At 49.9% G+C, this 26,318-nt stretch overlaps 1 protein-coding gene across 1 annotated transcript; it reads left to right on the top strand.

Annotated features, from left to right (window-relative positions):
• The first annotated feature begins 1,303 nt into the window (after nt 1-1,303).
• BRI3BP (BRI3 binding protein) lies at nt 1,304-24,966 on the top strand. The gene is made up of 3 exons (XM_046640375.1): nt 1,304-1,636; nt 9,583-9,685; nt 20,126-24,966. Exons 1-3 carry the CDS (start codon nt 1,433-1,435, stop codon nt 20,545-20,547), a joined length of 729 nt encoding a protein of 242 aa, XP_046496331.1. The 5' UTR covers nt 1,304-1,432; the 3' UTR covers nt 20,548-24,966.
• The last annotated feature ends 1,352 nt before the right edge of the window (nt 24,967-26,318 follow it).

Below are 26,318 nucleotides of genomic sequence, written 5' to 3'. Positions count from 1 at the left end.
GAAGCTGGAAATGCTCTGTTTCTCAAGCTGGGTGCTGGGTACCTGTGTGTTCACTTTGTGAAAATTCATAGAGAGGCACCATATGATTTGTGTATTTTTCTGTTCATATGCTATACATTGACTAAAAAGTTTACTTTACAAGAAAAATGGTCAGAGCACATGAACAGGCAGTTCACAGAAGAGTAGGTCACGTGGCCAAGAAATACAGGAAAACTTCACTGGGAATCCGGGAAAAAGTTAAGTTCAAAAATGAGAGATCATTTTTCAACCCTGGGATTGGCAAAAATTAACTTTCATTTTCCTGGTTGTCTCAAAAAACGTGTGGTTAGACTTGGTTGGTTTGATGAGGACGCGAACAAGCCCCTTGCTTTGCGTTTGGTTATTAGGACTCTTAAGTCTTTTAAAACCAGTAATCCCCCCTCCCTTCACTTTTTATGCCATTTACTTATTGAAGAAACTGGGTCGTTTGTCCTGCAGAATGCTTCACATTCTGGATTTGGGTGATTGCTTCTGCTGCTTCTAATTTTTGCCTCCATCCCCCATATTTCCGCTAAACTGTCGGTTAGGTGTAGAGGCCACATCGGGTTGTGGCTCCAAGCGCTTTGGCAAGAATCCATCATAGGTGGCGCTGGTACTTCCTGCTACTAAGATTGGCGGGTCCGAGTCTGGACAACTTGGCCCCTCCATTTTCAAGTTCCCCACCAACTGTCACCTCTTGGTTTTAGTCCCTTGATGATCGTCGCCTGAATCGGTCATTTCATGAAGGGGTGCAAAATGATTTTCTAATTCTCTCGCTCCCTCCTCATTTACTGGCTGGACTTAAAGGGACTTTCCCTCTTCTACTATCCTGGGACTCTCAAATACAGTTTGTTCAGAAAGAGCAGGACGGATGCCTGATTCCTTCCCTTTATTTAAGCATTTCAGAATGAATGAGTGAGCTGGCGCCCTTGCCATCCGCAACGGTGGCTAATTATTGGGTACCATTATAAATATAATGATACATAATATATGTATTTCACGTTTTCCTATCAATTGCAGTCATTATCCTTGCTGAGGCTGTAGCAACTTTTACAGGCATGGGTTGCTTTTTACAGAAAAGTTAAAAATAGAAATTATTTTTTTCAAGGTTCAAAACCCACCAGTTCAGGGAGGGCCTGGCGGGGGCGGGGACACAGAGCAGCCTGAACCGCTGCCGCCCCCTCGGCGGGGTCGCGGGCCGGGTTCCCGCGTCCGGGGGCGGGGCGAGGCGTGGGCAGGGCCGTCGCGCCTTTGCGCGCGGGGCGGGGCAGGTGGCGCAGCGGCGGCGGCGGCGGCAGCGGGCAGAAGCTAGGCGCGCGGCCCGGAGCGCGCCAACGCGGTCCCCGCCAGAGCCGCGGCGTCCGTCCGTGCGCCCCTCACCCCTCTCCCCGAGCCCGATCCCGCCGGCCGCAGGATGGGCGCGCGCGCCTCGGGCGGGCCCCGGGCCCGGGCTGGGCTCCTGCTGCTGCTGCTGCTGCTCGGGCTGCTGGCCCCCGGCGCGCGGGGGGCGAGGGGCCGCGGCGGCACGGAGAAGAACAGCTACCGCCGCACGGTCAACACCTTCTCGCAGAGCGTCAGCAGCCTATTCGGCGAGGACAACGTGCGCGCGGCTCAGAAGGTGGGCGCCGGGCCCGCGCCCGCGGTCACCTTGCCCGGGTCGCCGCGCACCTGGCGCCGGGGGCCGGCCTGGGCCACGCGCGGCCTCCGGGGCTGCCGGCCGGCCGGGGCGCAGGAAGAGGGGTGCCCGGGCCGGGGGCGGGGGTGCCCGACCTGCGCCCCGGGGCCTGCTGCCTGCGGCCCCCCGTCCTGCCCGGCCAGCGTCGGGTCTGGGGGCCGGTTGCGGCGCGGGACCGGGGCGCAGGGCCTCGGGGCGCCCTCTGCTCAGCGCGCGGCGCTTCTCCTTGGACCTTGCCCCCTAGGGCCGCGCGCCCGGGGGCCTCCCCTGGGCTTCGCTGACGCCGGCCGCGCCTCTCATTCATTCATTCAACACGTTTGAATGAGCACCTACTGTGAGCCAGGCACCGTCCGCGCCCAGGGGGCGCCCTGCCCGCCCGCGCCCTCTCCCCGCGCTGCGGCGCTCTCCCCGACAGCCCCGAATTCCGTCTAGCCTCGCACCCGACCCACTTCCCCTGAGCACCTTAGGCCCTCCTCCTTCTGCTTTGAAGATATTTAGGCTGCTTTTTTTTTTTTTTTTTTTTAACTTTGTAAGCAAAGGAAAAGGCAATAATGCACTCTGCTCTGTTGCTTTGGCAACCTGGCACAGTAACCCTCCTAAGCACCTACTGTGTGCTGGGCCTTTCACTGGGAGCGTTCTGTGTACTTTGGAGCTGTTTGGGCACCTGCAGCCCCCTGGGGGTGGTGCTGAGCGCTCAGGAGCAGCGAGGGAGGCTCCCGCCGGCCCTCTGGGGCTGGATGAGACGGGCTCGCCCCTGGGGCAGAAGTCCACAGAGCAGCCGAGAGAGGGGAAGTGAGTGGGGGACAGTTGCCTGTGGGACTGCGGTTTTCTGAGTACAGCTCTTGCCATCCCTCCTCTTAAGTCTTTTGCTCTGCCCTGGCCCTCGGGTTTTGGAGAGAAGTTGGGTTCAAGTGTGGGCTCTGCCACTTAAGAGCTGGCTGGCTTTAGGCAAGTGGCTTCACTTCGCTGAGCCTCAGTTTTTTAATTCGTTAAATGGGAATAATAATAACATGCCCTTCCTTATGAGGTTGTAATTGTGAGTCGTTGGTGCTTTCCTGTCCCAGAGTAGTGGCTGAATCAGTGTCCGTTATTGTTATTGTTATATATCCTGGCCAACGTGCCAACCAGCGTTGCTTAGCCCTGCTGGAAAGGCTTTCAGGGTGAGAGAAAGTTTTCTGGGGCTTGAGATGGATGGAGAAAAAAAGAACATTGAAACCTAAATCAGAGTGGTTGAATAGTCTTACAGGATAAAATGAAAGACAGGTTAATTTGTTAGGACAAGTGTAACTTCTGACCACCCTCTCCTATGGGTGTGCAGATGCCTCTTGTGGAGGTTGTGGGTTCTTGGGGGGAGAGAATGCTGTAGGTGGCCAAGGAGGGAGAAAGCTGACCTGGCACCTGAGTGCCAAAAGAGGGCCCTCCAGCCGGCCTGGGCGCGAGGGATGTGAGCGGGTGAGACCCCGCTTGTGCAGACAGCGTTCACATAGAGCAGAAAGAAGTGTGGCTTCGTGCGGGCTGAGCACAGGCAACGCGTGTCTTAGCGGACGGTTCGACGTGAGCACCCAAGATCCACAGACATGAAATTCAAACTAGATAGGAGGGGCTTAACCTCTGGGTGGGTGTCAATAAGACAGCTGTGTTCTGGCAGAGAATCTGAGCATCTCGAGGCCAGAACTCTCTCTGGGGTAAACCAGGGTTTGTGCCTTGAGTAGAGACGATGATAATTCTAGCTTGTTATTTGCCTAAAATGTCCTAAGTGCTCTTAGAGATAGGGAAACTCATTTGATCCTTGGAACAACCCTATGAGGTAGGTAGTGTTACTGTTTTCATTTTACAAATGGGGAAACTGAGGCACAGAGTGGTGAAGTGACTGGCTCCAGGTCAGGCAGAGCCGGGATTTGAACCCAGGTAGAGTGGGCCTGGAGCCCACACTGGTGCCCTCCCTGGTCTTCCTCATGACCTTTCCCGGCTCCCCTAATCAGTACAGCATCTAGAATGAGGCTGACCTGACATTTTATTTCCTGCAGAGTGTAGCCCAGACCAGCCAGGCTTGGGGGAGATTGTTCTGTTAATCGTAATTAAAGGAAAACTGGGTCTGCTAGCAACTGGAGTTTTCAGCGCCCCTGGGTTTGCTAATTAGAGCCAGACCTGCTTGGTGGGTTGTGAAGTTTGAGGGTGTTTAAAGAAACACCCCATATTCTGATCTAGGGCTTGTCTAAAATAAACCCACCGCTTTTGTGTTTGGAGCACGGGCCTGGCTGTCCAGCAGACGTGGATTCGAATCCTGGCTCTGCTTCTCGCCAGCTCTCTGACCTTGGGCCAGTTGTCCTATGGTGGACATTTCATGTAAATGGAATCATACAATATGACTGGCTTCTTGTTTTAGTGTAGTGTTTTCAAGGGTCATCCATGTCGTAGCAGGTGTCGGTGCTTCCTTCTCTCTTATGACTTTTTATTTATCCATCAGTTAATAGACATTTGGGTTGTTTCTTCTTCGTGTAAGACTGCTAAGACCATTCCTGTATAAGTTTTCATGTGAACGTATGTTTTCAATATTTTGAGTATATACCTAGGAGTGGATTTCCTGGGTCATATGGTAACTAACCTTTCAAGGAACCATTGTACAGCTGTACCATTTTGCGTTCCCACCGGCAGTGTGTGAGGGTTCCAGTTCCCCACATCCTCGCCAACGCTTGCTATTGTCTGTCTTTTTGATTGTAGCCGTCCTGGTGGGGCTGAAAAGGTATCTCGCTGTGGTTTTGACTGGCCGCTTGTCTCTTGAAATGTCCCGTAGTGTGTATTGCCTGAGTGTTTCTAGTGGGGCTAGATGGACGGCATGCAATTTCAGCAAGAATTCTACGTCAGGGGTTTTGTGTCCTTGCTCTGGTAGCGCAGTGGTGCATATGGTGTCCTCTTGTCCCTTTCCTTTGACCTTTGGTTGAGGCTCAGCAGACCATCTGCCCTAGAGGTGCCTTTCTCTCCTTCGTGATTTGTTTCGTGGTCTGTCTGTCCGTTCCAGCAGTGTTAGTTCATGTCACCTTTGCACCTCACCGTGTCCCTTAGATGCTTGGGCAGCCTCTGAACTGCAGACGCTCTCGCCCGATCTCTGACTTGCTCATCAAGACACATTTGCCCGTACAGCCTGCTTTTCCGCGGAGCCAGTTTGCCTGTGCCCGGGGAGGTGTGCCGGGGGTGACGAGAGAGGAGGACGCAGCAAGCCCTGTGGAGCTGGGTATAAGTGAAGAGATGATGAAATCCCAGGCTGGTGCAGTCCTGTCCCCTCCCACAGCCACACGCCTCCTCACTTCCTTCACCTGGTCCTCCTTGCTTTAGCTTTTCATCCTGAAGATTGTCCAACATACACAAAGGGAGGAAGAAGCGTGTAATGAACCCCCATACTCATCACCCGGCTGCCATTTTTGTTATATCTGTCCCCCCCATCAAAATTTCTTTTTAACCTAGAATAATAAAATTAACCCAAAATATATTAGTTCACCTTTGACTATCTCAATCTGCATCTTTAACAAGTAAAAAGTTTGTAAAGTCATGACCACAATACCATGACCACAGCCCCTGACAATTCTTTAGTAACTGACCCGAGTCCATTTTCCGATTTCTCCATCTCAAAATGTCTTTTTACAAAATTGCTTTGTTTGACTTGGGATCCAAACAAAGTGTACACTTGCGCTTAACTGGTAGGTATTGTAAGTCTCTCACCTTTTTAATATCTTTATTTTTTTAGATCAGTTTTAGATTTATAGAAGATTGAGAATATAGTACAGGGTTCCCCAATACCCTGCACCCGTTTTCCCCTCTCCTTAGCATCTTACGTTTTTATAGTACGTTTGTTACGTTAACGAGCCAGTATGCATACGTCATTATTAGCTAGAGTCCATACTGTATTTAGATGTCCTTGGTTTTTCTCTGATGCCCTTTCTCGGCTCCAGGATCCTCTCCGGGACACCATGTCGCACGCAGTTGTGTCTCCGTAGGCTCCTTTTGCTGTGACGCTTTCTCAGACTTTCCTTGGTTTTGATGACTGGACGGTTTTCAGGGGGGCTGATCAGGGACACCCCTCTGCTGGGATTGGTCTGCTGGTTTCCTCCTGATGAGACTGTCGTTATGGTTTTGAGAGGAAGAGCACAGAGGTAAAGTGCCGTTGTCATCACATCACGTCAAGGGCACATGCCCTCAACTGATTTCAGTGGCTTTTTGTTTTTATGGCTCCTCCTCTCTCTCCTGCTGTGTTGTTTGCTTCAAGGCCAGGTTACCTGGTGGAGAAGCCGGGCCAGGGGTCCTATAGCTGTCTCCACGTTTGCATTTGGTGGCTGCGTCCTGGTGGTGGTGTCCCCCTCCCTCCACCCCCCATTCCCGTGGACCAGTGAGACCCAGGTCCTGATGGGATTCCACCTGACTTCTGTGACCTGCTTCGGGCTCTGGGCTTCGTTGCAACCCCTGTCTTGGTCTGCTCGGGCTCCATAACAAAGTACCACCTGCCGGGCAGCCTAAACAACAGGAATTTACTAGAAGTCTGAGATCAACTTGTGGGCAGGGCTGGTTTCTCCTGAGGCCTCTGTCCTTGGCTCGGGGATGGCCGTCTTCTCCCTGTGTCTTCACACAGTCTTCCCTCTGTCCGTGTCTGTGTCCTCATCTCCTTTTCTCATAAGGACACAAGTCCTGTTGGGTTAGGGCCACCCTAATGACCTCATTTTACCTTAGTGACATCTTTACAGACCCCATCTCCAAATCCAGTCACATTCTGAGGAGCTGGGCGTTCGGGCTTCAGCAAAGGAATTTTGGAGGAACAACTTTGGCCCACAACACCTGCCTGGGGGCTCCTTTGTCTTCACAGACACACACTGGGCCAAGGTGTCCCATTGCAGGAGCCAAAGCAAGCAGTGCCAGCCCTCGGGGCAGAGAGCGAGCTCTCCAGTCCGTGGTGGAGAGGCAGCCGTGGGCCCTGCCTGCCCGTCCTGCCCAGCCAGTTCTTGGTGTCCCGCATCCCTGTGCATGCCTGGAGCCAGGCCTTCCATGGCTGGGTGGCACTCGGTCCAGAGCAAGAGCCATTGCCCAGCCATCCGCGCCTCTGCCAGAGATGGCCCGAGTGGCTCCAGCGCCCGGGCACCTGCTGAATGCCGCCTGTGCCGAGGTCTCTACCGGGCCTGGGGTCCCGCCCTCTCTGAGCCCCATCTGAGAAAGCCGAGTCCCCCAGGAGTTCATCGGCAGGAGCAGTTTCTGTCCCAAGTAACTGCTTCCTCACCTGCTTTCCAGGGGAGTTGGTGCCGTTTCAAGGCCCGATATCCTTTTCTCACAAAAGCCATGCTGTGCAGCCCTTTCCTTGCCTCCACTGGAACAGATTATAAAGATTACGTTCCGTCGACCAATGTGCACAAATTGTGTGCACTTTAAAGAATTGTGAGGGTATCAGCAAGATCTCGTATCTCTGTAAAATAGGACGCTATTGGGCAATAACAAGGAATTAAGGACTGATTCATGCTAAAACACGGATGAGCCTTGAAAAATGTTATTTTGAGTGAAAGGGGCCAGGCACAAAAGGTCAGGTACTGTATGGAAAGTCCGGGAAAGGCAAATCCATGGAGACAGAAAGGAGATTAGTGGCTGCCTGGGCTCAAGGAGGAGGGGATGGGCGTGACTGCTGATGGGCGCAAGGCTTCTTTGGGGACGATGAAAATGTTCTAAAATTAGATTATGGTGATGGCTGTACACTCTTGTGAATATGCCAAAAACCACTGAACTGTCCATTTTAAAGACATGAACTTAATATGTCAATAAAGCTCTTTTAAAAAAAGAATTATAGCTAACCCAGTACCAGTGTGCCTTCCACGCTGGTGGAGATGCATTCTCCCCCATCCCCCACCCACCTGCCCCACGAAAGGGGCCGTCTCCTTCTCTCCGACGTGTGCGCTTCCTTCTGGCGTTCTCCACCTAGTCTTTGGTGTTTTTTTTAACATGAGCTCTCCCGTTATTATCTTTTTTACCCTTGCATTTTTTTAAACAGGTATAAAATTATACCTTTATGGAGGTATAATTCACATACCATACAATTCATCCATTTAAAGTGTACAATTCAATGGTTGTTAGTATATTCACAGAGCTGTGCAACCATCACCACAGTCAACGTTAGAACATTTTCATCACCCCAAAAAGAAGTCCTCTACCTTTTCGCGATCACCCCCTCCCAAGCCCTAAGCAACCGCTAATCTGCTTTCTGTCTCAGTGGATTTGCCTGTTCTGGACATTTCATACAAATGGAATCATGTAACATGCGGTCTTTTGTTTCTGGCTTCTTTTCCTTAGAATCACGTTTTCAAGGTTCATTGATGTGGAGGCACGCAACAGTACTTCATTCCTTTGTTAGGGCCAAATATTATCCCATTGTATGCATAGGCCAGGCTGTGTTTATCCATTCCTCAGCCGGTGGCCACATGGTCTTTAAATATACAAATCCCTTTAGTGCAATTACCTAAGGCTAAAAGGATGAGGTCCTTGCGGGACACATTGGGGTCAGCGGGCTGTCAGAATATTGGATATCAGCAAGAATGTTGACCGTTTACCACGTGCTCAAAGCGTTTCATGTGCATATCCTATTTAATGCTCAAATAACCAGATGGGGAGGTGCTATTACCTCCATTCGTTAGCTGGAGCCTTGGGATGTCTCATATGTAACATACCCGTGGTCACCTTGCTGGTAGTAAGAGGCAGAGCGGGGATTTGAACTCAGGCAGTTGCAGTCCCAGGCTGGTGCACGCTCAGCCAAGCCACAGTCCTGCACGGAGGTTATTGGCATCCTCTGTTCTCCTGTGATGATTCAGCCCCGCGCCTCCTTTTCCCCGGAGGAACAATCCAATTTGAAATGCTGTAGCCAGTTCACTTCGAGGCATTTATGCTGCACTTGTGAGCCAGAGGGCACGTGTACGGGGTCCTGTGGCAGCTCCCCCATTCGCTGTAATCACGCAGGTCGGGAACAACATAGATGTCCATCAGGAGGGGATTGGCTCAGCAGCTGCAGGGGTACCATCTTTAAAAAGAATGAGGCGGCTCTGTACAGGCTGAGGTTCAGTAACCACCGAGACAGAGTGTTCCACGAGAAAATCTGCAGAGCTGTACACATATGCTGCCGTTTGTGAGAAAAACACTTGTCTATGCCGTTTTCACCCGGTGCCTGTCAGGGAGGCTAATAAGCAAGTGGTGACCATGATGCCTCCGAAACGGGATTTGGGTTTCTGGGCAGTGAGACGGGAGGCTTGCATTTCACTGAATTCCCATTTGTAGCTCTGAGTTGTTTACCGTGTTTATAGAGCATCACGGGTTCAAACAAACAGGGTGCAATGAGGCTGCCCCTCATCTTCATGTCACTCCTGCCCGGTGGTTCTCTGGAATCACCTGGAGAGCGATGCAGCCCTCCGAGGCCCCTTGCAAGTCCTTAAAGCCAGACAGGGGTGGGTCTCCGTCACTTCCGTGTGCCTGGGAGATGCTGATATGGGGACAACGTCTGGGTGAAATAAGTTGGGGGCAGAAACTCCCACCGTTTAAAACTGAGAAATCAGGCAGAGACCTTGACAAAGGGGGAGTAGGAGGGTTCCAGGAGGAGTGGGAAGCGGGGTGAAGCAGCTTTGCAGAGACGCCAGTCTCCTGTGGGTGCCGCTCGGCCTGTGGGAGGGAGGCTTGCCCAGATTTCACTCAGTTCTTGGCCTGCCCACAATTAGCTCTGAGCTCAGGTCCATCCCCCGGGCTCCTTGGCCCTCCTGTGTGGCCTCACCATCAGCCGCCACGTTTTCCTCTTGAAGTATGAACTAACGGGCCTGGCTGGACCGGGAAGAAGGGAGCGCTGGCCGAGGCGGGAGTGACCGTTCGCTTGTTTCTTGCAGTTCCTGACCAGGCTGACCGAGAGGTTCGTGCTGGGAGTGGACATGTGTGTGGAGACGCTGTGGAAAGTCTGGACCGAGCTCCTGGACGTTCTTGGCCTTGATGGTAGGTGTGTGGGGGGCATCCATTGAAGGTGCCGATTTATTCGAGTGGTTCCCAAAGTGAGGAACAGGCACCCACCCGGGGTGGCACAGGAGAAGACTTGGGGAGGCTGAGTGAGGATACAAATAACCGTCTTATGTTGTAATAGTTGCATATAAAAATGGCCCATCAAAGCTGGGAGTCAGAGATGCTGCTTAGGCTCAGGCGCGAGTCTGCCCTCAGGCAAACCGCAGGCCCCAGAGCCGGAGTTCTCTCTCTGGGTTGTTGGGATCCTGGAGAAACTACTCCAGTTGTTTAGGCAGAAAGGGATCTAATCCAGAGGACCAGGCTCTCAGAGCATCATCAGGAGGGCTGAAGGAGCCACGTGTGACCCCCAGGGCACTGCCCACCTGGGCTGCCAGGGGTTGCTGCCCTGCTTAAGGAATCAGGAGGCTGCCGCTGGACCCCTCGACTTCAAGGACGCGGCCCCGGTCCAGGCTCCGCCTCTCTCTCCAGGAAGTCTGCGCGGGCCTCCTGTGCCAGGCCCCCAAGACCAAGCCCAGGGTCGGCGAATCGCTGGGAGACTCAGCCCGCAGTGGTGCTCGTGGGCCTTATTACAGCTAAAGGACACAAACCACAGTCATCAAGGAGAAGGCACAGGGGGTGGAGGCAGGCTCAGGCTTCCAGAGCCCTCCTGGGGACTCGCATGGGACACGCTTAATCCCCCAGCAGCAAGTGTGACACCATGTGTGAAGTGTCGTCTACCAGGGAAGCCCATTGGAGACTCAGCGCCCAGTGCGTTGATTGGGGTCGCGGTGGCCCTCTGCCTGAATTCACCCACCCGAATCCCAGACTCCCCAAGGAGGGCGGGTGGTCAGCCTGCACCACGTTGTCTGTACAGACAGTCTGGGCGCCGTGCGTCCCGCTTATCAGGGAGTAGAGGGCACTCCGCCTCCAGTGTGTGGTTTTTTTTCCTCACTACCAAGCAATGAACTCACTTCTCCTCCAACACTGACCAGGTGCCCACAAATTGAACTCAGTTCTCAGTTCTGCCTGGAGAATGCGTCGGGTCCCATAGGTCAAGGGCTCTGTCCCACAAAGGTGCTCCCACTTCAGATGCCAATTGCAAGTCCAGCTTGTCACCTGTGCCTCAGACCAACCAGCTATAAATCAGAGGTTCCCGTGACCCCCTCCTTGGGTTCAGTTAATTTGCTAGAGCGGCTCACAGAAGTCGGGAAACCAGCCTACTCGCTAGATTACTGGTCTATGACAAAGACTATAACTCAGGACCAGCCAGATGGAGGAGACACATGGGGCAAGGTCTGCGGGAAGGGGCTCGGGGCTTCCACGTTCCCTAGTTCACCAACCTGGGAACCTCTCTGAACCCCGTCCTTTTGGGTTTTTATGGAGGCCTCGTTACATAGGCACGACCCGGTTGGCCATTGGTGATGGATTCAACCTCCAGGCCCTCTCCCTCCCCAGAGGTCAGGGGTGGGGGGACGGGAAGTTCCAGCCCTCTAATCACGTGGTTGGTTCCCCTGGCATCCAGCTCCCATCCTCTGGTTGTCTAGGGGCTGTCCAAAAGTCTCTGCATTAACGTAAGCTCAGGTGTGGTTGCAAGGGGCTTGTTCTGAGTTCTCAAGACCCCTGGATGGCTCACAGCAATGGGGAAGTCCCAAGGGTTTTGGGAGCTCTGTGCCAGGAACGGGGACGGGGACCAAATATATGTTTCTTATTATGGATCACATCAGACTTCAGAAATCCTAGTTCCCAGATGCCGGCCAAGGGCCCTCCTTGCCAGCAGGGCCTCCTGGAGAGCTCAGCCTCAGGCCCCACGTTAACTCCTGCGTACACACCTCCTGACTCGGCTTCCTCTCCTGCCCACTGTGGTCCCTTCTCAACAAATCAGCCAATGAGATTTCTTTTAAAAACATACTTCGGGGGGCCGGCCCGGTGGCCTCCATCCCATTCTTAGTGCCCTCTAGTCCCTTAGGTGTTCCCTGCGGGGGGCAATTCCCCAGCCCTTTGCCTGCTCTGGTCTTTCCCATCCTGGGTCTCTGGTACATGCCGCCTTCTGCAAGGGGCCCATCCTGATTACCCCATGTAAAGGGAACTCGTTGTCTGTTCTCACACTGCCCATTCCTTCTCTTTATGGCACTTGTCAGCTGTACCATCCCGTGTGTGTGTGTGTGTGTATGTGCGTATGTGCTCTCCCCTCTGGCATCTCAGCTCCTGTGGGTGGGGTCTTGCCCGTCTCCTCTGGGCTGCGCCCTCAGCCCCGGCTCTGTCCCGGCACAAAGCGGCCCGTCGTTAATGCGAGCTGGAGGGCTGCTGGCCCTGCTGCTTCGCTGCTGCTGTGAGTTGACTTGTGTCCTCCCAAAAGCGCGGTACCTGTGCACGTGGCCTTATTTGGGAAGAGAGTCTTTGCAGATGTCATCAAGTCACGATGAAGTCATCCTGGGTTAGGCTGGCTCCCCAATCCAGTATGTGGTGAACTGCAGGAAGGGGGAAATTTGGACCCCGGCCCACAGAGACGCACAGGGAGAAGAAGGCCACGTGACGATGGAGACTGAGATGGGCGAGTGCAGCCGGGAGCCCGCAGGAGCTGAGGAGGCAGGAGGGACCTCCCCTAGAGCCTGCGGAGGGAGCGCAGCCCTGCCCACGCCTTGCTTTCAGACTCTGGTCTCCAGAACTGTGAGAGAAGACATTCCTCTTGTTTTAAGCTGCCAAGCCCATGGTCGTATGTCACAGCGGCCCCAGGAAGGTAACAGAGCTCCAATTACGTGCAAAATCTCTCGGAGTTCTCCTGTCGGCCCTTGACATTCCCACCTTACTGATCGGAGACCAGGGCATGAGGTTGAGGCCCTGGCCCAAAGCTGCACAGGTTGGGGCGCCCTGGTCCACACCTGCTGTCGTCCCCCTCAGCCACTCAGAGCCGTCGCCAGCCTTGAAGCCTTGAGTTCAACCTCTGAGAGGCCTTAGGCCAGCGCCGGGCACCTTGCCGCTCAGATGAAGGACGGGAGGCAGCCGAATGGCCATGTGAGAAGATGCTGTGCAGCCCGCAGCCCCTAGGGCTGGTGAGGGCCCCTCTGGGACGCAGGCTGAGTCAACACATAACCCAGATGCAGCAACTGCGTGCAATCCCACTTGAAGTCCCTAGTCACCGCCTGCCCGGATTGCTGAACTCTCAGTCTTTCCACCTCTGACCAGTGAGCCTGGAGAAACAAAGCTGATTGCGAGAGATTGTGTGCAGCTCGGGATGAAGAACTACGAGCAGACAGCCTTCTAATCCCGTGGGAGAGGACCAGGGCGGAGCCAGGAGGTCGTGAACGCCGGCATTCATGATGAGGGCAGCTGGCGCATTCTGCAGGTGAAGAGCTCACTTCCGTGTTATCGTTTCCCCTTTTATTTGATGCACAAGCTGCAAGCATCCGAAGGCCTTTGGAATTTGTGTCTTATGCTTAGAAGCTTGAGTGTGTGAAAGGCTTTACAGGAAACCGTATTCCAAGTTGGATATTCTGGTAGAAAGTGTTTCCCTGAGCACAATCCTCTAATTTCCTCCTTTGGAAGTTTTTAGGGTTAAAATGGAGACTCCCTAGAAAAAGGAACCCTCATACACTGTTGGTGGGAATGCAAACTGGTACAGCCACTATGGAAAACAGTATGGAGATTCCTCAAAAAGTTAAAAAGAGAAATACCCTATGACCCAGCCATCCCGTTACTGGGTATCTATCCTAAGAACCTGAAATCAGAAATCCCAAGAGTTCCTTGCACTCCTATGTTCATTGCAGCATTATTTACAATAGCCAAGACGTGGAACCAACCTACATGCCCAGAAACTGATGATTGGACAAAGAAGATATGGTATATATACACAATGGAATACTACTCAGCCATAAAAAAAGACAAAATTGGCCCATTCGCAGCAACGTGGATGAACCTCGAGGGTATTATGTTAAGCGAAATAAGCCAGTCAGAGAAAGACGAACTCTATATGACTCCACTCATAGGTGGAAGTTAACATATTGACAAGGAGATCTGATCGGTGGTTACCAGGGAAAAGGGGGGGTGGGGGGAGGGCACAAAGGGGGAAGAGGTGTACCCACAACATGACTAACAATAATGTACAACTGAAATCTCACAAGGTTGTAATCTATCATAACATTAATTAAAAAAAAAAAATTGGATAGCCTTATGCAAAAAAAAAAAAAAAGGAGACTCCCTAGTCTGGAACAGTCTGATAAAACTCGAACGCCAGCCACACGTGTGATGTTCAGTGTTCTGGTTGCCACATTAAAAACGTAAAAAGAAATGGGTGAAATTAATTTTAATAAGGTATTTTGGTTAACCTACTAAATGGAAAATATTGTCATCTCAACTTGTGATCAGTATGAAAAATGATTAACGCGGTGTCTTACGTTCTGGGGGGTCTTGTCTCCCAAATCCAGTCTGTATCTGACACAGTGCATCTCAGTTCAGACTTGCCACATTTCCAGTGCTTGGTGGCCACATGTGGCCTGCGGTGTCTGTTAAAGGACCGCACAGTTTTTGCCCACCCCAGATCTGCTGGCTCAGGACCCTTTTCCGGGAAATAGAGCATTTGTCCAGGAGTTGAAAGGATGGATTTCAGTCGCCCATCTTCCTCAAGTTCTTTACTTTCTCTGAAGCCTCTGAGGCCACTTCCAACAAAATGGGACCCTGGGCAAGTCCCACTCTGTGCCTGTGTCCTCATGTGGAAAATGCTAGAATCCCCTCATCACAGCATGAGGATCAAATGACAATTCATGGAGATCGGTCAGAACAGTGCCTGGCCCACGGTAAACGGCTTGTGAAGGGGCTTTGCTCCAAAAAGTCAGTCATCGTGCAGGTCGGGAGCCCGCCCCGTCTCGATTCTCTGCCGGGAGGGCCGGCTGTGTCCAGCTGTGCCTGCTTTCCCCTGTCCGCCCGTGGGGACGCTACAGATATGTGGTGACATAAACCCTGGCCCGGCTGAGAAGCACGTCTGCCACCAGAAGGCTTACTTTTCTCTGAGTGGCACCTATTATGGTACTGAATTCATTTGTTGAAGTCCTAATTCCCAGCACCTCAGAATGTGGCCTTATTTGGAACCAGGGGCGTTGCCGATGTAATTAATAAGATGAGGTCCTGCTGGAGTAGGGTGGACTCTAAATCCTGTATGACTGGGGACCTCATAAGAAGGGGAAATTTGGACCCAGAGGCACGCCCGGGGAGACAGCCATGTGAGGATGAAGGCGGAGGTCAGGGTGATGCTTCTCTGAGTCAAGAACACCAAAGATGGCCAGCAAATAGCAGAAGCTGGGGAGAGGCCTGGAACAGATTCTCCCTCAGTCTCGGAAGGGACGAACCCTGCCGACACCTCAGTCTCCGATTCTAACCTCCAGGACGGGAGGGAATGGATTCCTACTGTTTAAAACACTCAGCTTGAGGTGCTTGTTGGCAGCCCCAGGAAGGTAACGCAACACGCTTTGCCGGAAGGCAGGACAGCCAGTGTTGCCTGTGTTCTGTTTAGGACTTTTAGGGCCTGTGGGGAGCAAGGTTGCTTCTTCCCACACTCCTTTGATTGAGATGGCAGTTTTGACTTCCACCGTCGGATTGTGGAGCAGGTTAGCACTCTCATCTCCAGGCCAGGATTTCCTCAGGTGGCCTCGCACCTGCTGCTCACCTGTCTTAGCCCCTTGGCAGCAGGTAGTACATGTTATGTGGCCATGCACATAGAGTCTGTTCCAATGGTTCTCAAAGTCTGCTCTGAGGAACCCAGGGGTGCCGAGGCCCTCTCGGGAACTGTGAGGTCCTCCTCTTTCCAACCTTGTGTTTCCATGGGGCCAGGCAGTCACACGTGCTTCAATACTTTTTAATATCCTTTATGTGGTGATGATATTTTGAATATATTGGGTTAAATGAAATATCTTAACATTAATTTTACCTGTTTCACTTGCCTTTTTAATGTGAGTACTAGAACATTTTAAATGACGTATGTGGCCCAAATTTGCAGCTGGCATTCTGTTTCTGTGAATTCAAAAACAGATCTAGGGGCTGGCCCCATAGAGAAGCAGTTAAGTTCCTGTGCTCCGCTTTGGTGGCCCAGGGTTTCACTGGTTCAGATCCCAGGCGTGGACCTAGCACCACTCATCAGGCCAAGCTGAGGCGGCGTCCGCACAGCAGAGCCAGAAGGACCCACAACTAGAAGATACAACTGTGTACTGGGGGGCTTTGGGGAGGAGAAGAAGAAGAAGAAGAAAAAGAAGAGTGGCAACAGATGTTAGCCCCGGTGCCAATCTTTAAAAACTAAAAAAACAGGTCTGAGAATCCAGCTCTCCTAACAAGCTAGATATTAAAGAGATTTGCAAAAACTGCAAAGCAACACCACTGTTCTCACTGTGTTTTTTTCATTTTGTTTTGGAAAAGTTATTTTTCATAAAAAATATATTTTGTGTGTTAACTGTAATGGGTTCAGTGTTATTTTTAAATGAATACTACTTAAAAATTATAAACAGCTTGCGTCTTCTACTCAGTTTTGCTGTGAACCTAAAACTGCTCTGAAAAATAAAGTATTTTTTTAAAAAGTAGGGAGCGGGGCCGGCGCCGTGGCTGAGTGGTTAAGTTCGCGTGCTCCGCTGCAGGTGGCCCAGGGTTTTACCGGTTCGAATCCCGGGCGCGGACATGGCACTGCTCATCAAACCACGCTGAGGCAGCGTCCCACATGCCACAACTAGAAGCACCCACAACTAAGAATATACAACTATGTACCGGGGGGGCTTTGGGGAGAAAAAGGAAAAAAATAAAATCTTTAAAAAAAGTAGTGATTAAGAAAGATCAGCCTGAAAGTATGAGGTGTCTCAAAGTACGAAGTCACAATGAATTTTTTTGTTGAGGGTATTAGATATTAGTTTTAGTTTCTAATGTGATAAATACAAAAAGATAGAAACCATCTAAGTGAAAGCTCCTGGGGGTCCTGAGACCGAAAGGTCTGCCTTAGCCCCATCTTCTGCAGGGGCTCAGTGTAAAATCAGCCCCAAAGTCAAAACCGCATTCGGTCAGAATGCTCCCGATGCCTCTGGGAGGCAGTGAAGGAGTGTGGCCCCCCAACTTTCGGGGGGTCCTGGGTGACCCTGAGCCCTCAGTCCTGGGCAAGGTTGCTGTTTATGAGGTTGGGCCCCAGATGAGGTGGCCCCCTGTGCACCACAGTCTGCTCCGCTTGGGGGTTGCGGGGGGGTGTGAGATGTTCACACTCAATGCATTTAGAGACTTGAAATGCCCCAGGTTCCAGTCATCCCATCTCGTGCTTGCTCTGGGTCCACACTGACCCCCTCCAAGTCGCCACATCCCGCTTCACCCCAGGCTCCCGCCTCCCCCCGGGGAAAGACCTGATTGTGCATCAGCCAGCGGGGCTGAAAGCGAGGCCCTGAGAGCAGCCGCAGCAGCTGTGACATCCCGGGAGCTGGTGAGAGGTGCGCATTCCTGGGCCCACCGCAGACCTAGGGAATGGCGTGTCCTGGGCTGGGCCCGCCTGCCTGTGTCCCGAGCCTTCCAGGGGCTGCGGATGCACTCGCTGAGGGGAGGACCTGCTGTGTAGCTAAGCACACACGGGATATAGCTCCCCTTGAACGTGGTAAACGACACCCCGAGGAAACAACCAGACGTCCCACAGTGTAGGACCTTCTGCGAGAAAACCCGTCTTCAGAAAGTTGCGGTCACGGGACTCTTCTAGATTACCCCATATTCATGGACTGGAAGAATTAATATTGTTAAAATGTCCATAGTACCCAAAGCAATCTGTAGATTCAATGCAAACCATATCAAGATTCCATTGGCATTTGTTACAGAAATAGAAAAAACAATCCTAAAATTTATATAGAACCACAAAAGAGCCCGAATAGCCAAAGGAACCCTGAGAAAGAAGAACAAAGTGGGAGACGTCACGCTACCTGATTTTAAACTATATTATAAAGCTATAGTAATCAGAACAGTACAGTCCTGGCATAGAAACAGACACAGGCCAATGGAACAGAATCGAGAGCCCGGAAGTAAACCCCTGGATATATGGGCGGCTAATATCTGGTAAGAGAGCCAAGAATACTCAAAGGAGAAAAGACAGTCTCTTCAATAAATAATACTGGGGAAATTGTATATTTTCATGTAAAAGAGTGACACTGGACCCCCATCTTACACTACTCAACAATGAACTCAAAATAGATTAAAGACTTGAACCAAAGACCTGGAACCATAAAACTCCTAGAAGAAAACATAGGCAGTAAGCTCTTTGACAGTGGTCTTGGTGATGATGTTTTGGATTTGAGACCAAAAGCAAAGGCATCAAAAGCGAAAATAAAGAAGTGGAATTAGATCAAACTAAAAAGCTTCTGCACAGCAAAAGAAACCGTCACAAAATGAAAAGACAACCTACAGAATGGGAAAAATATTTGCAAGGCGTATATCTGATAAGGGCTTAATATCCAAAATATGTAAAGAACTCATACAACTCAATAGCAAAAAACCAAATAATCCAATTACATAATGGGCGGAGGACCTGAGTAGATATTTTTCCAAAGAAGATATATGAATGGCCAACAGGTACGTGAAAAGATGCTCATGGTCAGTAATCATTAGGGAAATGCAAATCCAAATCACAATGACATATCACCTCACACCTGTTTAGAATGGCCGTCATAAACAGACAAGAGACAACAGTGATGGTGAGGATGTGGAGAAAAGGGAACCCTCCTGCACTCTTGGTGGGAATGTAAATTGGTGCAGCCGCTATGGAAAACAGTATGGAGGTTGCTCAAAAAATTAAAAATAGAACTACCATATGATCCAGCAATTCCACTGCTGGGAATATATCCAAAGGAAAACAAAACACTATATGGGATATAGTGTATAAGATACAGTACAAGAGACATCTGCACCCATGTTCATAGCAGTATTATCTACAATATCCAAGACATGGAAACAACCCAAGTGTCCATCAATGGATGAATGGGTAAAGAAGATGTGGCATAGGTAATGTGCAATGGAATACTATTCAGCCATAAAAAAAAGGGAATCCTACCATTTACAACATGGACCTTGAGGGCATTATGCTAAGTGAAATAAGTCAGACAGAGAAAGACAAATACTGAATAACCTCACTTACATGTGGAACCTAAAAAACAAACCAACCCAAGCTCGTAGAAAAAGCAATCCGATTTGTTGTTATGGGGGGTGGGGCGGGGGAACTGGAGGAAGGTGGTCGAAAGGTACAAACTTCCATCGATAAGATAAAAAAGTCCCGGGGAGGTAACGTACAACACAATAACTGTAGTTCACACTGTTGTATGATTTATAGGAAAGTTGTTAAGAGTAGATCCTGAGAGTTCTCATCAGAAGGAAAAAAAAAGATTCTTTTCTTTTTTTGTTGTTTCTGTGTGGGATGATGATTGTTAACAACTTATTGTGGTAATCATTTCGCAGGATAAGTCAAATCATTATGCTGTACACCTTCAACTTACACAGTGCTATATGTCAATTATATCTCAATAAAACTGGAAAAAAGATGCATGCTGAAGTACGACGTGGGCATCTTGGAAGTGGTTTGGTAAAAAAGTATGTGACTAGAGAGATGAAGCCAGATATGGCAAGGTGTTAATTGGTAAACCTAGGTGGTTTCAATAGAAGTATTTATTTTACCGTTCTTTTAACTTTTCTGTTTGAAAATTTTCTTAAGTCGGGCACAGAGAAGACGCAAGTCCTCCTTTTCACTTCATTCTTAAGATGGAGCTTCATGTGTGTGTACCAGTCATGGTTAGGTTTGGCTGTGAGTAACAGGGACCCAAAATCACAGCAGCTTAAACAAGATGGAAGCTTGTTTCTCTTTTGTGAAAGTTCACAGGTAGGTGGCTTTGTGGCACACAGTCCTCAGGACCGAGGCGCCTTCCATCTTATTGCTCCCCAGTAGGTGACTTCCCTTCCCTCATGGCCCAAGACGGCTGCTCGCATTCCAGCTATCAAATCCACATTTCAGCAGGCAGAAGAAGAAGAGGTAAAGGGCACATTCTTGCTACTTTTAGGTCCCCCTTGAAGCCACCACAAAACACTTCTGCTTACCTCTCCTTGACCAAAGCTTAGTCGTGTATAGCTGCAAGGGAGGCTGGGAAATACCTTTATCCTAGGCAGCCATGTGGCCAGCCTGAAATGACGTTTGTTACTATGGAAGACAAGAAAGAAGGAAATTGAAAGACAGTGTGCAGGCTCTCCCCAGCCATGAAAGGTGTTTGAAACCTGTGGTCATGGCAGGCCGTCTTATCGAGTTGCCCTGCTTCTCATAAGACTTAGTCTGCAGGTTAATGAGGCAGTTACAAAAGCCCAGCCAGTGAGCAGAGGGGCCCAAAAGAGAGCTGCTCTCTCTTTTGTAGAGAAACCCCGACTCCCTGTAACCCGTTGCTGTCCCTCTTTTCTGTTCTGCAGTCTCGAACCTGTCCCAGTATTTCAGCCCAGCCTCCGTGGCCAACAGCCCGGCCCGGGCCCTCCTGCTGGTCGGCGTCGTCCTCCTGGCCTACTGGTTCTTGTCTCTGACCCTGGGCTTCACCTTCAGCGTCCTGCACATGGTGTTCGGCCGCTTCTTCTGGGTCGTGCGGGTCATCCTGTTTTCCATGTCGTGCGTGTACATCCTGCACAAGTACGAGGGCGAGCCGGAGAACGCCGTGCTGCCGCTCTGCTTCGTGGTGGCCGTCTACTTCATGACCGGGCCCATGGGCTTCTACTGGCGCAGCAGCCCGAGCGGCCCCAGCGTGGAGGAGAAACTGGAGCATCTGGAAAACCAGGTCCGGCTGCTCAACATCCGCCTCAACAGAGTGTTGGAGACTCTGGACCGCTCCAACGGCAAGTGACAATCAGCCAGCCGGCCGCGTCCCATCGTGCCAGCGCCCTCTCTCAGAAAGCAAAAAAGAAGAAGAAAAAAAAGAACACCAAACCCTAAACAATCTTAATAAACATACCTGAGCAAGAGGGAGGCGCTCTGTGAGGGTATTTCCGGCCACATGTCGACTCCCAGGATGCGTTCCAAGAGGAGTGACGAGAGCGTTTATGTAGAACTACCCGCCAAGTGTCATTAGTGGAGAAGATATTTTTTAAACAAAGGTTATAAACCATATAAGCTGTACAGTCAGAGAAGTTTATCTGTGCATAGAGCATAAAAGTTAATTTTTTCAAGCATTTAAATACATCTTTTGTAAGGTTTTTTAATAAAGGCAGATCGAGTCAAGTTTATTAAAACTTCACATTGAGGGGAAGAACCGTGCTAATTCGACGTTTTAGGGAAGTTTCCATGCTGGCGTTTGTTTTCGCGGCATAGGGATTGGTGGGTGAGGTCTGTGTGCGTTATTTTCATTTTCCAAAACTGTGAGCTTCATTTCAGCTTCCTTTTGGTGGATGTCGACTTAGCTGAGTGTTGTCGCTTGTGAATGTGGACGGTTGTGCCTCGAGGATAAACCTAAGCATCCTTTGGACCCTAGCGATCCCAGCCAAGCCCCCATCAATTATATTATTAGATGAAGAAATCATTATTTGTAGAAAACCTGATATTTTTTTCCCCTTCTGTACTTTGATGTTTTAACCTCAACATCTTGTAGAGGAAAGTTCAAGGACCTGGCAAATGTCTTTGGGGTTTGAAGCCAAGAGCTGTACTGGCTGAGCATCGAGGCTCGCTCGGGAATCATTTGATGTCCTCGTTCTGCCGTTTGCCAGCTAGGCTGCTATAGGAAGGATCTGCTCTCGAGGGTTTTTTGTGTGTTTCATTTGGTTTTCGGTTGACTCAGGACCTTAGAAGGAAAACACACCGTAGCAGCTAATAATATTTTCAAGTCTGTTGCTGCTTATAAAGCATTCTCAGGAACCATAAGCAGGAATCAACAAGCTTTGGAGAAAATCTGGATTGTTTTTCCTCAAATTTTTACAATACACGTGTGAGTTGCTTTTTGTCTGAAGACTGTGGTGTCCTTGTCTTCCGTGGTCTCTCGGGGCAGAGGAGAGGTACGTGCAGGGCAGACAGCTGTGGGCTCCTGGTTGGGGGAGCTTTGCCAGGCTTGGATCTGGGGCTGGTGGAAAGCCCCCTTTTGGGATTCCCCAAGTGTGTTGTTATGCACCAGGAGCACAGGGCAAGGAGGAGAAGCCGCAGCTTTTGCACAACCCAGTTTTGCAGGCTGCCGGTTGAGGCTGTCTCGAGTCCTTTGCTGCCCCTGGACGTGCCCTGGCCAGCCCCTCAGAGCCCCTGTACGCTGATTTCCAGAGACCCCGCCAGATTGGGTAGAACCAACACCTTAGGGTCCACGTATCGTTTTGGAGAAAACTCAGCTGTCTGCCCACTTCTCTGCAGTGTTTCTGTGAACTTTTATTTTTGGTTGCAAGTATCTGGAAAACAAAAGCAGATGTTTCTGAGGATGTGTGAGACTTCTATTTTTAAGGTGCACGTAATGGGACCCAAACTCTCCTGTGTTTGTTTCACCTCCTGAAATGCATACGTGTTCTCCAGGATGTGCTTGGGGAAATCTTTATCCAAGGGCATCTGAGCCCTGTGCTTTCTGGGTTGGAACCGTTCCGGTTTTGTCATCGAGATACTTATAGATGAAGCCATTTTAGCACAGGGTCTAAATAAGTCCAAGGAGGTCGTCTTTGCCCTCCTTCCTTTTGCTCATTTGGCTTTTGTGTGTTTGGCACGTGTAAGGTACTAAAACCTTGCTTTGCGGACGTTGGCCAGGGGAAAGTTGCCGTTCTCCGCACAAAGCTTTTAAATGTTAAACCATCAGTGTGGTCTGGGCTTACTGTCCACTCCCTTCCCCTCTTCCCTCACCCGCGAAACTCGAAGGGCACGGTGCTCTCCTGAGATCTAGACAGGAAACCACGTTAACGGCAGTCACTCGAGGGAGCAGGTGTGTATCTGGGCGCTGGTGGGTTGAGACCACAAGCACCAACTGAAAACTGCTGTTGAGAATACGCACCATTTTACCGAATTCGCGAAGTGTGGGCTCTGGAGCCAATTTTACAGTTTGCTACACTCAAGTGAAAAATGTCCTGATTTTTCGTGAAAGAACCTACGGTTAATTAGGAGTTTCACTTCAGGGGAGAACATTATTTGAAATTCTGGTAGAAATCCTAGATGGAAGGTCTGAATAACTTGCTTTTTAATGCATAAATTTGACTTTTGTTCAGGCATATTCTTAACCCTGAATAGTTGGGCATTTTTTTTTTCTCCATTCTGTGGAAGGGCACGTGGCCTCCCCCGCCTGCCCCATCTCTTTCTTTTTTCTCTCTTTTGTACGTGGAAAAATGTATTTTTGTACCATATCTCATACCTTGAAGAGAAACCTTTTTTGTATCTTCAGGGCTGTAGAGTATCTTAGTGCAACTTTTCCTTCAATGTGACATAAAAACACCCTGACGGAAACTGCTGTGGGTCTGTGATAACGGCGTTTCTTAGCTTAAAGTTGGTCAGTGTTAATTTCCCACACTTCAGTATCACGGTCAATCCTAAGAACTGAAAATGGTCCAGAAAAGAAAAAGGACCAACTCTCTCTAAACTGCTGGATCTGTGTGGCTCTTTTGGAGCCGATGTTTAGAGTGACCTCTTCCTGGACATGCTAGCAAAGATGCTTTCGTGGTGCATAACCCGTCCATATGTATGTTTTCCAATACCAGTGAGCATTTCCTGCCTTCTGGGGGTTTTTTTGCTTCACGTTTCAGTGACACCCCATATCTTTTCTGGGAACAAAGTGCAGCCACAGAATTTCTGCAAAGCTGCTTTGTGCCTGTGGGGTCTTAAACTTCTAAAGGTGACTGAGTGACAGCACGGAGAGGTTAAAGCCATTGGAAGAAGGTTTTTAATGCAGTTCCACAAAGATGACAGACACAGCGTGCCACGCAGGGCCACACGAAGCCTGTCCCACGCAGGGTCAGGAAGCAGAGAGGGGACCTGGGACTATGATTTGTGAGTGGTGGTGGGCAGGGACTGGGTTGGGACATCCCCTACTGGGTGCTAAGTAAACGTGCAGGTCCATCCAGGTCAGTGGTTGGGAAGATTATAAGGTGACTTCTGCACATGCACAGGGGTGGCTTGTGGGGCAGATGTAAATTTCCCACTTTGGTCTTGAGTGTGGCCTGGGGTTGAGCGGTCATGGAGAGGTTAGGGAGGATGTGTCGGATTCCAAAGCAGAATCTAAAACATGGTCCATCCGCCTCGTCCCTAGTGGGAAGCCTGAATTGCGGCGTTTCCGCCCGCTGCTTAAGATGCTTTGGATGAAGGCCGCCTGCCTGACAGGTTGGCACCTGCTGACTTCTCCCTGGTGGGTTTTGCACTGGCTGACTTAACCAAAGAGCCAGCTCTCGACATCTAGTTAGCTCGGTTAAAAGGAGTTCTAAGGCCCTAAGGTGTCAATCCCCTCTCCCACCTTTTTTTAAAAATAATACATCACCATTCGGCAAAGTTTTTGTTTATGGCCATTTGAGTCATGGGACTTTGCTCCTCGCTTGTGAATAACAGAATTATATATTTTTGGCAGGACCTAACACAGTACCCTTAACATTAATATTGGACACCCATCAGTATGATGTATAGGACCTGGAATAAACCAGCTTTGTTCAGCACACTGAATTCTGCGCTTTGCTCATCAACGATTCCTTGGTGTGTCGGAGGTGCCCCAGGACCAGTTTTTCCCTTGTGGTGGCACCAAAAGCTGATCATCATTTGCATCGTCTACTGAAAACCTGTGGCAGCTAGTGGCGTTATTGACCATATGTTCTGATATCTTTCTGCAGATTTAAAGGTTTTATTGTAGTGTCAATTTAATATCCGCATGTGTGTTAAATCTCTGAATACCGTGTAATTAAATTGATTTCTTGTCATGGTGATGGTGATTCGTGCGCACTTAAAATCCAGCGAAGCAATTATTTCCCCCCTCTTAACTGGAAGTCATGTGTGAGGTATGGTAGCCTTATCAACGCTGTATTCACGATTCAATTCATATTTTGTGTATCTGGTTATAAATTTTATATAGCATTTAATTTGACACTTAATATAAACCCATTTGATTTAAATATAGTGGTGTGTGTGTGTATGTGGTGTGTGTACTCTTCAGTCCCAGGAGCCTTGGGAAAATGATTGTACAAATATCATATATAGACAAAAATGTATAAGGCTTATTTTTTTTGAAAAGCAGTACATTCATTTCTCTTATTTATTAAATCACTGGCTTTGGTGTTACGTAGAGATATTTGTAGACTGATTTCAGAACAGAATTAAAATATTGTGAAAATTACAGCTTAATAAGTGTTTATTGTAATTTCATTGTACAGACTTCCTAAATATATTTTATCACTTCCGGCCAAATATTTCTGGAGTTTTCCCAATTTTGACATGCAACAGTGATTCTATGATTCTATTCCCCAATCTCATACAGTCTTGAATTTAAGTGTTCAAATGGGGGCAGGGTTGCCAGAGAAAATACAGGACACCTGGTTAAATTTGAGTTTCAGATAAACAATAAGTATTTGAGTGTGTGTGTGCTTTTTTTCTTTTTTGAGGAAGATTAGCCCTGAGCTAACATCCGCTGCCAATCCTCCTCTTTTTGCTGAGGAAGATCACCCTCCCTGAGCTAACATCCATGCCGGATGTTATATGTGGGACGCCTGCCACAACATGGCTTGACAAATGGTGTGTAGGTCTGCACCCGGGATCCGAACCGAGAACCCGGGCCGCCGAAGTGGAAGGTGCGAACTTAACAGCTGCACCACCGGGCCGGCCTCAACAACAAATACTTTTTTAATATAAGTATGTCCCATGAAATATTTAGGACTTATACCAAAAAGAAATATTTGTCGCTCATCTGAAATTCAAATTCAAGCAGGTGTCCTGTATTCGTTTGCTAATTTAGGCAATCTCACAGGGCCTTGCAACTGAGTACACCTCTCCGGCCCACCCTGATGCTTTCATGGGTGCTAAAAATTATTTCCTTAGGAAACATTCAGGAACAAATGTAGCAGGAGAACAGTGAAGTGAAATACACTTAGGACCCAAGAGTACAGCTCCTGGGCATATATATATACACTATATATACTATATATATATATTGCAAAGAAAGTCTCATATGGGTCCATTGGGACAGTTTAAGGCTAGTCATGATGACATTATTTGGAGGCCACCTGGGTGGTGTCCACCGCTGGGCGAGTGAGCATGTCAAAGGCAGGGACCCCGCACATGGAGGGGACGCAGCCATCAGTAACCACAGCAACAGCGCCCAAACCAGCACCGTCCATTTGAGCAAATTAAGTATGTGCGATTAATCATTTTGCAAGAGCATATTAAAAAAAAGATTGGAATGGCACACAGCAGGCTGGGGAGGAGGAAGGGAGCGGGTCATGGGGACCAAGAGGAACGCTGAATGAGCCTCCCAGGACCCAGTGACGCCGTGTCCGGCAGGAGTGTGATGAGACAGCAGCGGAGGCAGCAGCAGCCCGCGCCCCCTGCGCCCCCTGCGAGTGTGAGCAGGCGCCCGCCCCCCACCCGGCGGTGTTTGACCTTCGCCGGCTTCCACCGTCCCTTCTGCCAAAGTCGCCAGCTGCCTGCAGTTGCAGCCGCTGCTGCAGCCAGCATCGGTTAGCCTAATGCCCA

Source organism: Equus quagga, chromosome 15 (assembly GCF_021613505.1).
Source record: "Equus quagga isolate Etosha38 chromosome 15, UCLA_HA_Equagga_1.0, whole genome shotgun sequence".
In the NCBI taxonomy this organism is placed as follows: Eukaryota; Metazoa; Chordata; class Mammalia; order Perissodactyla; family Equidae; genus Equus; species Equus quagga.
This window is presented reverse-complemented; position numbering and strand designations above follow the sequence as displayed.

Bases quoted from the DNA above. Each gene is read 5' to 3' on its own strand.
- BRI3BP (XM_046640375.1), top strand. From the start codon at position 1,433: ATGGGCGCGCGCGCCTCGGGCGGGCCCCGGGCCCGGGCTGGGCTCCTG. The intron at 1,637-9,582 runs GTGGGCGCCGGG...TGTTTCTTGCAG, and splicing joins ACGTGCGCGCGGCTCAGAAG to TTCCTGACCAGGCTGACCGA. The intron at 9,686-20,125 runs GTAGGTGTGTGG...TCTGTTCTGCAG, and splicing joins GGACGTTCTTGGCCTTGATG to TCTCGAACCTGTCCCAGTAT.